Here is a 17,440-nt window from a genome sequence, read left to right as displayed (position 1 = left end):
AAGAAAAAAAAGAGAGAAAAAAAAAACAAAAAGAGAAGAACCCGTTCTATAAAAAAAAAGAAAAAAAAAGAACCTGTTCTATCGAAAAAAAGAAGAACCGTTCTAGTTTATTCTATTTCATTCCATTTATTTCAATATTATTTTTCCCTTTCTTTTTGTCCATTTTGGAATCTCTTTGAGTTGAATCTGTTTTGGATGCTTTGGAAAACACAGTGGATTTGATTGGTTTATGTTCTATTAGAACCTTTGAGAGTCACTAGAACATACGTTGAGATTTGAGAGTAAACACTTGAGAGTGAAACACTTGAGAGTAAACACTTGTGAAGAACTTTTTACTTTTAACGAGTTTGTCCATTTTGCAGGTTTCTTTAATATGGCTGACGGAGAAAATAACAACCATGAAGTAGAACAACCTGGGAGACTTCAAAATATCCAGATGTAAGCATTGTTGGGAGAAATGCGGAGGATAATGAGGGTTGAGATGAATGCCGTCTATGAAAGATTGGACGAAGTTCAAGCAGAAGCACAACAAAGGCAACCACAAAAATTTGCCTAATCAACCAATGAGAGTAGGAGATGAGTTAAGAATGCCGAGAGATCTAGCAGCTGAAGATTACTACAGTCGTAGTGGAAACTCATCTCAAGGAGACCAAAGGAGACATAGACGTGTGCGAGAAGGCAGACAAAGAAACAATGACGACATTGGAGGAATGAAGTTTAAAATTCCACCATTCATTGGGAAGAACGATCCAGATGTCTACTTGGAGTGGGAGAAGAAGGTAGAACAAGTTTTCAATTTTCAGCACTATTCTGAGATCAGTAAGGTGCGAATGGCGTCTGTTGAGTTTAGTGAGTATGCGCTTAGCTGGTGGGATCAGTTGGTGACTTCACGAAGACGTAATGGCGAATATCCGATTGAGACTTGGGCTGAGATGAAGGCTATAATGAGGAGAAGGTTTGTTCCCGGCCATTACCATCGCGATCTGCATCAAAAGCTAAGGAGACTGACTCAGGGAAGTCGAAGTGTGGAGGATTACTATCAAGAGATGGAGATTCTTTTGATAAGAGCTGATGTGGTTGAGGACCGAGAAGCAACTATGGCTAGATTCATGAGTGGGTTGAACCGAGATGTCCAGGATACGCTTGAGATGGAACATTATGTGGAGATCGAAGAAATGTTACATAAAGCAATCTTGGTGGAAAAGCAACTCAAGAGAAAAATTTATACCCGGATAACTTATGGTGTTGGTTCATCTAACTCAAAACCAAGTTACCAGAAGGAAGAAAAGTCAGTTGCTCTTCCAAAGGCTGAAGTGAAGCCAATTGTTGCCAATCAAGTTACCAAGGACAAATCTGAGGTTACTAGAACCCGAGCTCGTGATGTGACGTGTTATAAGTGTCATGGGAGAGGACACTAGGCACATGAGTGCTCCAACAGAAGAACCATGATTCTCTTGGAGAATGGAGAGTTCGAATCAGAAAATGAAGAGGTGGTTTCTGATTCACTAGAATAACTTGAAGAAATTCTAGCAAAAGGCGAGATATTGGTGGCAAGGAGGTCACTTAGTGTTCAAACTGCGATTGTGGAACATGAGTAAAGGGAGTATCTATTTCATACAAGGTGCCATGTCCGAGATAAGGTATGTTGTCTGATAATTGATGGGGGGAGTTGTACTAATGTTGCGAGTGAAACAATGGTTAAGAAGCTTGGGCTGACTACGGAAAAGCACCCAAAGCCATATAAGCTACAATGGCTTAATGATGATGGTGAGATGAAGGTTAGTATCCAAGTAAAGGTTCCTATTGTCATTGGGAAATATGAGGATGAGGTTTTGTGCGATGTTCTACCTATGGAGGCTAGTCATATTCTTCTAGGAAGACCATGGAAATCTGACCGGAGAACAAGCCATGATGGTTTCACCAACCGTTATTCTTTTGAGTTCAAAGGCAAGAAGATTATCTTAGTTCCGTTGACACCTCATGAAGTTATCAAGATCAGTTGATTCTCAAGCAAAGGAAAGAAGCAAACACCATGAGCGACCCCACAAACACAATTCACCAAAAAGAGAGCGAGAGTTTGAGAAAAACCAAGTCAAAGGCCTGTGAGAGAAAACCCGTGAGGCATTCAAATTTCTTTGTGAGAAAAGGAGAGGTTAAGAGAGCTTTATTTTCAAAACAACCTTTGATTATGTTTGTTTACAAAGAAACTCTCATGAGTTTTTCTGACCTTGCACCGGTGTTACCGAGTGAGATAACCTTTCTTTTGCAGGATTTTGAGGACGTATTCCCGGAGGACAATCCGAAAGGTTTACCACCTATCCGTGGTATTGAACACCAAATAGACTTTGTTCCTTGTGCATTACTTCCAAACCGACCAGCTTATAGGAATAATCCCGTAGAGACATTGGAGCTGCAAAGACAAGTTAATGATCTCATGGAGAAAGGACATATTAGAGAGAGCATGAGCTCATGTGCCGTCCCGGTCCTACTTGTGCCCAAAAAGGATGGAAGTTGGCGCATGTGTGTTGATTGTAGAGCTATCAACAACATCACGGTAAAGTATCGTCACCCTATTCCTAGGCTTGATGATATGCTAGACGAACTGCATGGTTCTTGTGTCTTTTCTAAGATAGATCTCAAAAGTGGATATCACCAAATACGCATGAAAGAGAGTGATGAATGGAAAACTGTTTTCAAAACTAAGCATGGGTTGTATGAGTGGTTGGTTATGCCTTTTGGGCTAACAAATGCACCCAGCACTTTTATGAGGTTAATGAACCATGTTTTGAGAAAATTCATTGGAATCTTTGTTGTAGTTTACTTTGATGATATCTTAGTCTATAGCAAGAATCTGCAAGAACATGTTCAGCATCTAGCGGTTCTTACAACTCTTAGAGAGGAGAAGTTGTTTGCCAATCTTAAGAAATGCACTTTGTGTATGGATAACCTTGTCTTTCTAGGTTTTGTTGTTAGTGCAGATGGCATTAAGGTTGATGATGAGAAAGTTAAAGCTATAAGAGACTGGCCAAGTCCTAAGACCGTTGGAGAAGTAAGGAGCTTACATGGATTAGCTGGATTCTATAGGCGCTTTTGTGAAGGAGTTTAACACTATAGCTGCACCACTTACAGAAGTCATCAAGAAGGATGTTGGATTCAAATGGGAGAAAGCACAAGAAGAAGCGTTCCAAGCCTTGAAAGAGAAGCTTACAAACGCCCCACTCTTAACTTTGCCTAATTTCCTTAAAACCTTTGAAATTGAGTGTGATGCTTCTGGTGTAGGTATTGGAGCTGTGTTGATGCAAGACAAGAAACCCATTGCATATTTTAGTGAGAAGCTTGGAGGAGCGACCTTGAACTATCCAACATATGACAAGGAGTTGTGATTCACACTAATCATGAGTCCCTTAAACATTTGAAAGGTCAACAAAAGCTCAACAAACGGCATGCCAGGTGGGTGGAGTTCATAGAAACGTTTCCCTATGTCATCAAATATAAGCAAGGTAAGGAAAACGTTGTTGCTGATGTCTTGTCCTGAAGGCATGCTCTAATCTCTACTCTTGATGTTAAACTGATGGGATTCAAACAAGTTAAAGAGATGTATGAGAAGGATCCTGACTTTAAAGATGTGTACAAAGCTTGTGAAAAGTTTGCTGCGGGCAAATACTATAGGCATGATGGGTTCCTTTTCTATGACAATCGTTTTTGTGTGCCTATTTGTTTTCTTCGAGAATTACTTGTTAGGGAAGCGCATGGAGGAGGATTGATGGCTCATTTTGGAATAGCAAAAACGCTTAAGGTGATGCAAGATCATTTTCATTGGCCGAACATGAAGAGAGACGTCGAAAGGATATGTGGAAGGTGTGTCACTTGCAAACAATCTAAGTCAAAGGTACTACCCAACGGTTTGTACACTCCCTTGCCCATTCCTACTCAGCCTTGGCATGATGTTTTTATGGATTTTGTGCTTGGTTTGCTTAGAACTAGGACTGGTAAAGATTCAGTTTTTGTGGTTATTGATCGATTTTCAAAAATTGTGCATTTCATACCTTGTCACAAAACTGATAATGCTTTGCATGTTGCTGAGTTGTTCTTCAAGGAAATTGTTCGTTTGCATGGAGTGCCTAAGTCAATTGTTTCTGATAGGGATACAAAGTTTTTAAGTTACTTCTGGAAAACACTTTGGTCTAAACTAGGGACTAAATTGCTATTCTCCACTACTTGTCATCTACAAACTGATGGTCAAACTGAAGTAGTTAATAGAACTTTGTCTACTCTCTTGCGAGCTTTGATCAAAAAGAACATAAAAACTTGGGAAGAATGTTTACCACATGTTGAGTTTGCATACAATCAATCAGTTCATTCTTCAACTAAGTTTTCTCCATTCCAAATTGTTTATGGCTTTAATCCTTTATCTCCATTGGATCTAACCCCTTTACCTTTGAGTGAAAGAGATAGCTTGAATGGGAAAAAGAAAGCTGACCTTGTCAAACAGATCCATGAGAAAGCTAGAATAAACATTGAGGAGAAGACAAAGCAGTATGCAAAACAAGCAAACAAAGGAAGGCGCAAGATGGTTTTCAAACCAGGAGACCAAGTGTGGGTTCACTTGAGAAAAGAACGGTTTCCAGCTGAAAGGAAGTCAAAACTGATGCCTAGAATCGATGGGCCCTTTGAGATCACAAGAAAGATTAATGACAATGCTTACCAACTTGATCTTCAAGGTAAGTACAATGTGAGTTCAAGCTTTGATGTTTCTGATTTAGTTCCTTTTGTGGCAAATGATATNAGGATATGTGGAAGGTGTGTCACTTGCAAACAATCTAAGTCAAAGGTACTACCCAACGGTTTGTACACTCCCTTGCCCATTCCTACTCAGCCTTGGCATGATGTTTTTATGGATTNGAGGATGAGCTTGTAGCTGAGCTTGAACCTGAGGAATATGTAGCTGAGCCTTAACCAGAGGAGCTTGTTGCAGAAGAACCATTGTTTNCGCATTTCATACCTTGTCACAAAACTGATAATGCTTTGCATGTTGCTGAGTTGTTCTTCAAGGAAATTGTTCGTTTGCATGGAGTGCCTAAGTCAATTGTTTCTGATAGGGATACAAAGTTTTTAAGTTACTTCTGGAAAACACTTTGGTCTAAACTAGGGACTAAATTGCTATTCTCCACTACTTGTCATCTACAAACTGATGGTCAAACTGAAGTAGTTAATAGAACTTTGTCTACTCTCTTGCGAGCTTTGATCAAAAAGAACATAAAAACTTGGGAAGAATGTTTACCACATGTTGAGTTTGCATACAATCAATCAGTTCATTCTTCAACTAAGTTTTCTCCATTCCAAATTGTTTATGGCTTTAATCCTTTATCTCCATTGGATCTAACCCCTTTACCTTTGAGTGAAAGAGATAGCTTGAATGGGAAAAAGAAAGCTGACCTTGTCAAACAGATCCATGAGAAAGCTAGAATAAACATTGAGGAGAAGACAAAGCAGTATGCTAAACAAGCTAACAAAGGAAGGTGCAAGATGGTATTCAAACCAGGAGACCAAGTGTGGGTTCACTTGAGAAAAGAACGGTTTCCCGCTGAAAGGAAGTCAAAACTGATGCCTAGAATCGATGGAGCCTTTGAGATCACAAGAAAGATTAATGACAATGCTTACCAACTTGATCTTCAAGGTAAGTACAATGTGAGTTCAAGCTTTGATGTTTCTGATTTAGTTCCTTTTGTGGCAAATGATATAGATTTGAGGTCAAATCCTTTTCAAGAGGAGGGGGATGATGTGATCATGGATGGAGCTAAGGAGGATGAGCTTGTAGCTGAGCTTGAACCTGAGGAATATGTAGCTGAGCCTTAACCAGAGGAGCTTGTTGCAGAAGAACCATTGTTTGTACCTGAAGGACCAATGACTAGAGCAAAAGCTAAGCAGCTAAGGAATGCACTAAATGGGCTTATTCAAGAGCTTATGGCCAAAGAGAACATGGGAAAACCTTTTGGGGATGAAACCTATCAAGTCCAGCCCACTTTGAGCCTAATTCAAGTCCAAGAAAGCCCAGAATAATCACTTTATTTTGTGGTCCAAGAAGAGTGACGAAAATAAGTTCAAGAGTCACATTGGGAAGGGATACATGCACCAAGAGCATGCACCAAGAGTTGAATCTTCATTCAACTATCTATCTTTAATGTTTTTAGTCTTCAAGAATAATAAGTACTTGGTTTTGTTACCAAGTTTTCTTTCCTATATAAACTCATCTAAGATCAATGAAATAATAATCCAACTTTTTTTATAAAACCTTTTCTTTTTTAGAGTGATTCTCTTCTGTTCTTTGTAAACAAAACCGATTGCTTGGTGTGATTCCAACAATCAAAACCGACTACTTGGTGTGATTCCAATAGTCAAAACCCCGATTTTCTTGGTGCGAGGCTGAGAGATCCGATCTTTTTGGTGTGAGACTGAAAGATCAAACCGGTATATCAAGAGTCTTTCCGCAACTCTTGTGCAACCATTCATTCCACCATCCTTATTTTTGAGGCTTCATCGTCTTTAGAATAAAAGTGTCTCTATCAACCAACTCGAAGGTGACGAATTCTTGGGAGGATCATATCAGGTCTGAAAATACAGAAACGGAGAAGGGACTGGATTAGGGTAATCTGTTGAATTTCAATCTATAATTAGCTCTAATTCGTTGGCTGTTAATTTATAGATAAGCATTCTGAGACTCTGTATCCTTTTTTTTTCTTTTTTCTTTTTATCTCAGTAAACATTGCTCGTCTTCGATTTTGATTCTTATTAATCGTGAAAGTGGAAAACAATCTTCTTTAACAACGGCCATGGAAAACAATCACGGCGATGGCGATTTTCTGAATTTTGGTGAAAACGAGAGGGAACCCAGAGTCCCACATTGGAGGTTGTGTGCGAAGATGTTGGCGAGGGAGGAGGAGGGTGAAGCCGATGGGGCTAAATTGGAATTCCTATGGACCTCTGAGATTGGGTTGCATCAGTTAGTTCAAGGAGAAAGTAGCAATGATGCGGCTGTTGCTGCTAAGGATAGTACGATGGAGGAAGCTGATCATGATTCGCATCACAAGCGTGCCAAAGTGTACTCTGGGCTTCTGTGAGTTCTCTTTCTAACTCCTTTTTCTTGGCTTCGTTTTCCTTTGAAAGAAAACCTTCTAAAAAGTGGAACTTGATATAAAATTTTCTTTTTCATTGAAATTGTGCATAGGTATGACCTTAACATCTTTATAATTTTGAAACCAATTTCGTAAAACTCTACTCCAATATTCTTGTAGCGAATTTGCAGCTGCTTCTGGTTTTATCTTGATTGTAGACTAACTCTCTGTTTTGTTCATTTTTATTATGATTTAGCATCGAGTTATTGGTGTTTTTGTTTTAAAACTTATCAGTGACGCTTGTCAATGAGTACAGGTCGGTTCCCAGGATATCTTAAGATGCTGGGACCGGTTCGTCGGTGGAGAACTATTAGTTTTGGCGACTAAGAATCTATTAGTTTGGGTGAAAATTTGTTTCTCCACTTTTTTTTTCGTTTTTTAAGTCTCCTATTATGTTTGCTTAGTGACGAGTTTGTCTAATTTTTGGTTTTAACAAGAAGAGCCAAGAATTAGTATACATGGAAAGGTTTTGCCCGCAGCTTTGAAGGAGAGACAAGTGAGGTTTTTTTTTCGTTTCTCTTTTAATCTGTTCTTCTAAATTCCGTGATCCTAATGGAAGATATAAGACACTCTGAATTCTGTGGTTTTTGTTAGTTGCTCTAAGAAGTTGGTATCGATAATGTTTGGTCTCACTTCACTTCTTCTGATTCTTGGATGCCTTCTTTTTTTTTATTTGCAGTTTTTTGCATATTGCACTTGATGAGCTAGGGTAATTGATTTCTGGAGGAGAAGTATATGGGCTACACTTTTCTAACTCGGGTCATACATTAATATTGTTGGCTGGGCTCCAAGAAGTTGGAAACACAATGGTCTGCGCTAAAAGCATGGTAACCTCTCAAAAGTAGTTGCTGTATTTGTCAGCATGGCCGGTGTGGTCATGACGACGCTCGGGAAAACTTGGGATGCTAATGATTCATTTGATTACATGAGTTGGCCAACTTCATCAACCATATTTTTTTAACGTACGGTTGATATTTGTGTTTAGCAACTGGCAACGGTCCCTTATGGGAGATCTCTTTGGGCTTCTCTCTGCAGTCTTATGGACTCTTTACAGGTTAGAAGTTGTTCTTGTATATGATCTTTTAATAATTAAAAGATTTTGTGTGTTGGGGAGGATAACCTCGTGGCCACCCTTTTGTTATTGACAACACAATGCTTCTTAAGAAGTTTGCCGGTGAAGTGTGAACAGTCCAACACAATGCTTGCATACATTGGACTGTTCATATGTTTTGGATGATACACTTGCAACACAATAATATCTTCCATATTATTTTGTTTTGCAAGTGTATCATCCAAAACATAACATATGAGACAGGGAATTGTTTGTCTCTTGATCAAAAATTTGTGTTTTTTGGTTGTTTGTTTTCAGTGTGGCCATTGACAGAACTGGGGATTGAACCCAAGTTTACCATACCACACTCTGTAAAAGTTGATGAAGTTGTCTTAGCCAACGGTTTTGTTGGAAGTGTCCTTTCTGACTATTTTTGGTACGTTACAATGATTCTATGTTGTCAGCTTGATGATTACAAGTCTCTAGCATTTAGCGACAATTTTTCCAAAAACTTATCAACAGACAGGGACAACAGATATTCTCTTCTTTTTCTTCTTCTTCTTCTTCTTCTCATTGTTTTATATGGGATCTAAAATTTATTTGTGTAGTATATATATTTCAGTTTTATTTGAATATATAAAATTCTTGTATAATAATTAAGATTTGACATATGGAAATTATTATAATATGAATTTTATATTATCTCATCATATGAATCAAGAGTTTTTAAAATTTTATAAAAATGTAAATAAGTGATACATTAAGTTATAAAGAAAATAAAATAATTAAATTTTGGGTGTCACTTTTTAAAAAAAAATCAATAGTATGTAAATAGAAATACTATTAAAAACTGAAGACAAATAAAGAAATCAATTCTCGAGCTTTGTAGGCGCAATACGTCAGCATTTTTTTTGTTTTTGTGAGAAAACTTATACATATAAGGGATATGAACCAAACTTAAAAAAAAAAAGATATGAACCAAACTAGAGTAATCTCTCAAGTGTGATGGGAGGATAAACTCTCTTTCTGAAGCATACATAAACTAGAGTAAATCAGTTGCGTATTATCAAACAAAAATTCTCATATGTTTATCTTATTGCTCATGCATATACTATTTGATTCCTTTTCACAGTGATGATAGCAGTGTTTAAATTTTGGCGTGTGATAATAAAGGTTCCTTGTCTCTCAAGATTTACATATAAGAACACCAATGACAAATTAAACAATGTTTAAGATCAAAAACCCAATGTTTTACATTAAAGAAAACTAAATCATCTATAACTTTTAAAATAACTTTGACAATTAACATAATCCTTATAAACATAACATAACTACATAAGTATAATATTTAAATAATAACAAAAACCAAACTAAAATAAAAATATGTCAATTTACTTTGACATATGTGGACTTGTTATAAAAAAGAATAGGTAATTTACAAAAGGAAACAAAACAAATAATAACGTAACAACAACACAAAACTATATAAACTTAGATGATTTGTAAACTACAAAAAATACACCACAAGATAAAATTACACTAAAATCTCTCTCATAACAAGTAATAGGAGGAAAAAAAACATAGCATACAGTAGAGTTAACCCAAATGTACGATTAAATTTACCTGACTTAAATGTAAATAAGTTTTTTAACATCAAATGAATTTTAAAATGTATAGAATAATATCCCGCGGCATCGCGCGGGTCTAACCTAGTTATTTCTAAATCCTAAACCAATACCCCCTAAAGCTCAATAAGCCAAGAATCGCTTTTTCCGGAAGGTCATAATTATATATAGAAATTTAACATTTTAGAAAATAGAAGTTTCTTGTAAAAAATATTTACAATAGATTCTAGTATTTATTTTCCATTTAAAAATAAAAAATAAATGGGATATGAATATTTGCCTTCCTTTTTTTCTAATTTTCGTTTAAAAAACAAAAAAAATGAAAAGTGAAACAAATAAATAATCTGTAGAAATTTAATATTTTTAAAAACAGGGATATTTCTAGAAGAAATATTTGCAATATATTCAAGTATTTATCTTATATTACTTTTAAATTTTAAATGAGATATAAGATTTAGATTTCTGATTTTCTTTTTTTTTGTTAAACAAAATGAGAAATTTACAATTTATTTTATATTATTTATCCATCCAAAGCAATTTCAAATAAACAATAATTGTAAATTGTTTTTAAAAAAACTCTTCCTGGTCTTCCTTAATCTCTTTCTTTCTTCAAAAACCTCTGAGATATGAAGTCCTGAATTTAATTTATATTCCTTTTTTCTTCTTTCTATCAATTGAATAGAAAAAATGTCAGTCACAATTATTCTATTATTTTTTAAACAGAATTATAATTGAAATTCCATCTTCTTTCTATTTATTCAAGAGGGATAAATAATTTATTAGGAACAAAAATTATTTTATTATTATTCAAAAATACAGAATTATAATTTAAATTTATTTGTAAATAGAAAGAAATCCAATTTTTAGAAAATTACCATAAATTTTCCATGAATAGAATCTACCATAATTTTTCTGCAACTATAACATTAGAAAAAATAACATTAGCATCAATATTATTTTTAAAAATTAAGGATTCGGGTTAACAAAATTTAATACCTGAATTTCATTATATTCAGTTTTATAGATCTACAATTATGATCATCCATGAATTTACCTGAAACAAAAAGAAAAAAAGATTATGAGTTTATTTCAAATTACCAAAGAAGAAAATAAAATATAGAGAACAACAAAACATACATGTTTTAAAGATAGAGAAATTGCTTGATCTTGATTTCTAAACAACCACTACAAAAAGAGAGAATGGAAAATTAGATTCTCATGAATCATATAAAAGACCAAGATTATAATTCAAAATAAACTGGGCACACATATTATATTATTAAGTAAATAGAATCATAATTTATTAGGCACACATATTATATTATCTTAAAAAAAAAACAGAATTATAATTTTAAATCTACTTGTTAATAGAAAGAAATCCAAGTTTTTAGAAAATTACCATAAATTTTCCATGAATATAATCCACCATAGTTTTTCTGCAACTATAACATTAGAAAAAAAAACATTAGCATCAAATTTATTTTTTAAAATTAAGGATTCGGGTTAACAAAGATTAATACATGAATTTCATTATATTCAATTTTGTAGATCTACAATTATGATCATCCATGAATTTACCTGAAACTAAAAAAAAAGATTATGAGTTTATTTCAAATTGCCAAAGTATAAAACAAAATTTAGAGATCAACACAACATACATGTTTTAAAAGGTTGAGAAATTGCTTTGATCTTGATTGCCAAACAACCACTACAAAAAGAATAAAAAGAGGGAATGAAAAATTAGAAACTGATGAATCATATAAAAGATCAAAATTATAATGCAAAACAATAAATTTGAAACATGATAATAGTTTAGGGTTTTTTTCTTGTTTTTGAGTTATGGAGGATGGTTAGGGTATCTAGTATTTATAATAGTAAATGACCTATGATTTTAGGGTTTTGATTAAGACGGTGTATTCTTGACAGATTTTTTTTCATAGAAGCCCATTTAGATTTTTTGCCATTTTTTATATGAATTTTGACTTTTTAATTCATATATTTTTGTAATTAATTTTTTAATTTTTTTTAAAAATTATAATAAAGATAAAAATGTCCAGATTTGAATTTCATTAATGGCAAATTAGTAATCTTAAGTTTGAGAATGAATGTGGTGCATTTTAACAATCTAAATTGTCTGAAATTTTTTTAAAGGCAATTTTCATTAAAAGTAAGGGAGGTCAATTTTTGTGAGATTGGCTGTGAGCTCTTTTTCCACTACTCTTTTAATATATTAGATCATCTTTTACCACAGAGAAAAAAACTAAACCTTGAATATAACTATTATGTTAAAATTAAGAAATAAATGTCTTTTAAAAACTTAAAAATTATGGTGATCCTAATATTTTGTTTACCCCGCTTGTCTTTAAAATTATGGTAATCCTAATATTTCGTATCTGTTTTTGTGGTACATATGTGTATTTTTTTTTCCATTCACATCGAATTTCCAAAAATTAAAATCTAATATTTCAATTAGTAAATTCAAAATAAGAGAGACTTTTCATTAACATCAAAAATTTATAATATCAGTTTGATTATAAAACCATATTCCGCGTGACAGATGAATTAATTAAAATAGTTCCCATTATCCATCTTTGGCTTTTAATTTTGTTGTTTTTTTGGACCTTTTCAAGGACGCACGAGAGAAAGAGAATCTCAAACTTTAAACGGAAGCAAAGACATACAAAAAAAGCGGATGAGATGGCCCTTTCCGACCAAAACGTTTCGCGTCCACTCCTCTCTTCTACTCATTCTCCACGTGTCGTCTTGTTCGTGTACATAACTACATAACGCACCACTTTGACATAAAATATATCAATAATTATGAATACTAATAAATAAATAAATAATAGTGAAAACTATGGGACATAAAAAATTGTAATCTACATAAACTTTTCTTCTAATAAATTGATGTTTTAGTTTTTTTAATACAAATTAAAGAAAAGTAATTAAATCATTTTATTAACTTTTGTTAGTTTAATAATATTAATTTAATTTTTCTCCTCTCTCTATTGATTATAAATGAAAGATTGAAAGTAATACATAATACTGTTATACAAAATATGAATCTTTCTGGAACAGAAAAAAAAAATCATTCTATTAGGAACAGATCGATAGAATGTATTTTAGTGTATACACAAAATTTTATTATACTCCTAATTCCCATAATACAATAGGAATGTTTTTATTCATGTGAGATTTTGTTTTTTTTACTTTCTAGACAAAATTTATGTTTATCTGCTACTTTATAACCAGTATTTGTTTTCACTGGTTGAATTATTTTTTTGTTATGTATTAATTCATATTTTCTTAATCTTTTTGTTTTTAACTAAAAAAAACCTTATAAAAGGGAACTTGTAAAAAACTCTCTCTTTTCTCTCTCTAGTATATTTGAGAGAGAGAGGCTCTTATCTTTGATGAACTCCGGTATCGCCGTAAACATGGCTTATCCGTTGCCGTGTTCTCGTGATTCCATCTTGCAGTAAGCAGTTCTATTCTCGCTGTCCGACATGTTTTGTCGGTTTTTGTGTCCGGATGAAGTTCGGTATCGCCGTAAACATGGCTTATCCGTTGTCGTGTTCTTCTCGTGATTCCATCTAGCTGTCCCGAGTGTTTCGGGTTTCTGCCCGGTATCTTCCAGCTTTACTAGTGGGGATAGCCGGTGTCTGTCCGGCAAATCTAGTTTCCATAAGAGGTTTGGCCGGTTCTTATCCTTGTTCGTCCTCGATCAGTTTTATACCGATTGGTTTCAGTCTTTTTGTGTGTTTTTAATAAATTCTATGGATTTGAGTTGGTAATTAGTTTTTAAGTGTGTTTGGCTTAAGGTTAATCTCTAGCTTGTGTCTTTAGAAACTTTGATTTGCAGAAAATGGATCAAGCGATTATGTCTCCAGTTAAAGGATTGAAAAATTCTCCGAAGCTTATTACGATATCTTTATGTCGCCTTTTTTTAGTTGAGCTCCTTTCAGATATATTTCGGTGGTAAACAAGGATTCTTCGCGCGTTGTTTCGGCGATGTTTCCCTCACCGGATTTGGTGCTCGTCGGCGATGAAAGTTGATCTCGGTTTCTCTTCCGATGACTCATCAACTCGTGTTGCGGTTGTATTCTCAAGTTGACACATGTATAAGATAGAGTCCAAAAGCTACAAACTCCCTTGGCTTTCGATGTAATGTCGGTGAGCACTTGTTGGGCTCATACGGGCTTGTCCTTATCCTGTAATACTCATGTTGTGGGCCTTTTGTTTAGACTCGGTTTATATGCCGTGTATCTTTAATAAAAAAAATCTTTCCAGTGAAAAAAAAAAGGGAACTCATGAAGTAATAATATAAGGTATTGAATCACATAATACATACACACACATCATTTTAAAAATTTAAGATAACAAGACAATAATAAAGAAATAAAGCTTTATTATCATATCCATGAATTATAATTATAAAAACAAATTGGCCAAACAAAAAAAAAGGAAAATGGACCACCTGTGTGTGAACCAGATTTGAAAAGGTTGAATAACAAAATCTGAGTGCTAAAACTTTATTACATTCTATTTGCTCTCATTATACACATATCTTATTATATAAAGTTTGATGTCAAAGTTTGATGTCAAAGTTACTCATTAACAAGATCATGAAACGTGTCAATTGTATCATTAAGAAGTTGACACATGTCAATTCTAAATATACTTAAATTTTAAAAAATAAAAATGTAAAAATTCAAAACATACCATAAAAAGTTTGTATATAAAAGTAATATAGAGAAAAGAAAACATAATTTTATTTAAAATCTTTTAAAGAGAAAAAGACTTTTGTAAACTTCCAAATGTAAAAAAAAACTATTAACAGTTTTAAAAATATATAAAGACAATTATAAGAAAATTATAAAATTTAAACAGCTTTAAAATTTTAAAAAGATCAATATAAGGAAATTATATATATATATCATAAAATTCGAAATTATCTTATATGTTAATTTTAAGTTTATTTATTTTAATTTTAAGTTGCTAATTTTACAAGAAAAAGGTGAGTATTTTTTATATAAGATAAAAAATGATTTTGAAAATATACAATTAATTACTGTATCTAAAAAAAAAGTAAATATTCACCTTTACATAAAAAAAAAGATGTTTGAAATAAAAAATAAAAAAGATGACAATTCAAATTAACTAAGAATATTAGGACCATAGTCCATAGACTTAACGAAATTTTACTATATGTTAAAATATGTATTAATTTATAGAATTTTTTTTTAGGTTTGGGTTCTCTATTTTACATTTAAGATATTATTTTTAGAGGGTAGGGTTTAATATTTGGGGTTTAGGGTTTAGAATTTTGTTATTTTATATATTAAAAAGGGGTATTTTATATATTAAAAAGGGGTATTTTTAATAATCCCCCTTACTTTTATTGTTAAATTTAAAATACTAACTAATATACATTTTTTTTCGTCAATAACTAATATAAATATTATCTTCTATGATGCTCATATTATTTTTGTTATTAAATTTTTTAACTCTAATCCATGAAAAAGTGAATTATGGTTTGACGATGAAATAGATGGTTAAATGTGATTACTAAACTGAATGTATAACGATGAAATTTATTTTAGATTAAAAAATTTTCAAATATTAATATGTCCCACTTTAAAAAAAATCATCTAAGAATATTAGTAATTTTTTAATGTTTGATTTTATAATTTCAACACATGTATTTTTGTAATGCATGTGTTAAAACATAAGATAATTCAAAAACTAAAAAGATAATTCAAAATACATTATTATTTATAGGAATGAATCTTCAGTTATTTGATGAGGATGTCTCTATATCTTTATATATATTTTTATTTTATAAATTTCACTCATTTAAAATTGATTATTACGAAATAACAAATATATCTTAAATAATGTTGATTCAGTTTTTTTGCGAATTATATTTTGTTTATTTTTATTTGTATTTTCAATTCTTACTATGATATAGATTTGATATGATGTATTAATTGTGTTTGATATATTTAGTTTTATGCATTAAGATTAAATGTGTAATTAAACTTAAAATATGGTTTATTATGATGGTATAGATATTTAAATGGTACTTCATGTCCTATAAGAGTTTTTGGGTAAAAGCACAAAGAGTAATAAACAATAAATATTATATCATTTATAAAACTTCAACCAATCGAAAAAATATACTGAATAGTTCAAATAATCATAAATTGTTATATTAATAAAAATTGTACATAGAAATTTGAGAAAATATTATAAAATAGAGATAAAAGCTTTTAAGCTATTATATAATGGAACTGAGAATATTAAAATGAAATATGAGAAGTTAATATTCAATATTAAAATGTTACAAAATAAAATATAAAAACATGTGTATACTACTTAAATATTTTCAATATTTTTTTTTTCATTTTACCAGCGTAATAACGCGGGCCTTATCTAGTATATATATATATATATATATGTGTGTGCATATATATAGGTGGTTGCCAAGCTTACCCAACTCTCTCTTCAACTTGCAATAACATTAACTCTCGCAGGACAACGACAAGAGATTGACAAAGAGAGAAAAATTAAACAGAGTATTAACTCCGTTTTATTCATTAACCTAAAGAGTCGTAGAAACAGTATACAGAGTGAGGGAGAGAGAGAAATGGAGAGACAACCATGCTGTAATAAAGTAGGGTTGAAGAAAGGACCATGGACTGCAGAAGAAGACAGGAAGCTCATGAACTTCATCCTCACCAATGGACAATGTTGTTGGAGAGCTGTTCCCAAGCTTGCTGGTCTACTTAGGTGTGGTAAGAGTTGCAGACTTCGTTGGACGAATTATCTCAGACCAGACCATAAAAGAGGTCTTCTCTCTGATTACGAAGAGAAGATGGTCATTGATCGCCATTCCCAACTCGGCAACAGGTTAAAAAACTTCTTACTTGAGCTTCAAGTTTCGATATATGCTATGTTTCTGAGGTTTCGTTTTTTTATTTGGTATGTGAAGGTGGTCAAAGATAGCTTCTCATTTGCCGGGAAGAACAGACAACGAAATCAAGAACCATTGGAACACTCACATCAAGAAGAAGTTAAGAAAAATGGGGATCGACCCTCTCACGCATAAACCACTCTCTATCGTCGAACAAGAGGACGAAAAACCCGTCAAGAAGTTGCAGAAAGTTCAAATGCCTTTACAAGAACCAGCCGAGAAGAATCTTGAGGAACCAAATAGTTATTGTCTAACCAAAGAAAGCAACAACACCAAGAACACGTCAAGACTTGAAGAGTCTTTAGATCATGATCAGTTCAATGCGATGAATCTTGAGTATGGTGTCGAAGATGTTCCTCTTGTTGATCCAGAGTCTTTAGAGCTTATCTGCAGCAGCTCAACAATGTCTTCATCCACGTCCACGCCTTCGAATTCTTCTAATGATTCGAGTTTCTTAAAGGATTTGCAGTTTCCGGATTTCGAGTGGTCCGATTATGGTAATAGTAATAATAATGATTATAATGATGGTGTGGACAACATTATAGAGAACAATATGATGAGCCTGTGGGATGTTGATGACTTTAGCAGTTGGGATTTGCTGCTTTCTTCCACTTTT

General features: G+C 33.0%; 1 protein-coding gene and 1 long non-coding RNA gene across 2 annotated transcripts; both read left to right on the top strand.

Annotated features, from left to right (window-relative positions):
• LOC104750570 lies at nucleotides 13,196-14,163 on the top strand. The gene is made up of 2 exons (XR_761651.2): nucleotides 13,196-13,539; nucleotides 13,799-14,163. It is a non-coding gene; the product is annotated as an uncharacterized LOC104750570 (long non-coding RNA).
• LOC104753669 (protein ODORANT1-like) lies at nucleotides 16,342-17,437 on the top strand (the record flags this gene model as incomplete). The annotated part of the gene is made up of 2 exons (XM_010475888.2): nucleotides 16,342-16,760; nucleotides 16,843-17,437. Coding segments are annotated over exons 1-2 (858 nt in total), but the record flags the coding sequence as incomplete, so codon positions are not given.

The sequence above is a fragment of the Camelina sativa genome, chromosome 16 (genome assembly GCF_000633955.1).
Source record: "Camelina sativa cultivar DH55 chromosome 16, Cs, whole genome shotgun sequence".
NCBI lineage: Eukaryota > Viridiplantae > Streptophyta > Magnoliopsida > Brassicales > Brassicaceae > Camelina > Camelina sativa.
The sequence above is the reverse complement of the archived record's forward strand: the minus strand, read 5'-3'. Positions and strand labels throughout refer to the sequence as shown.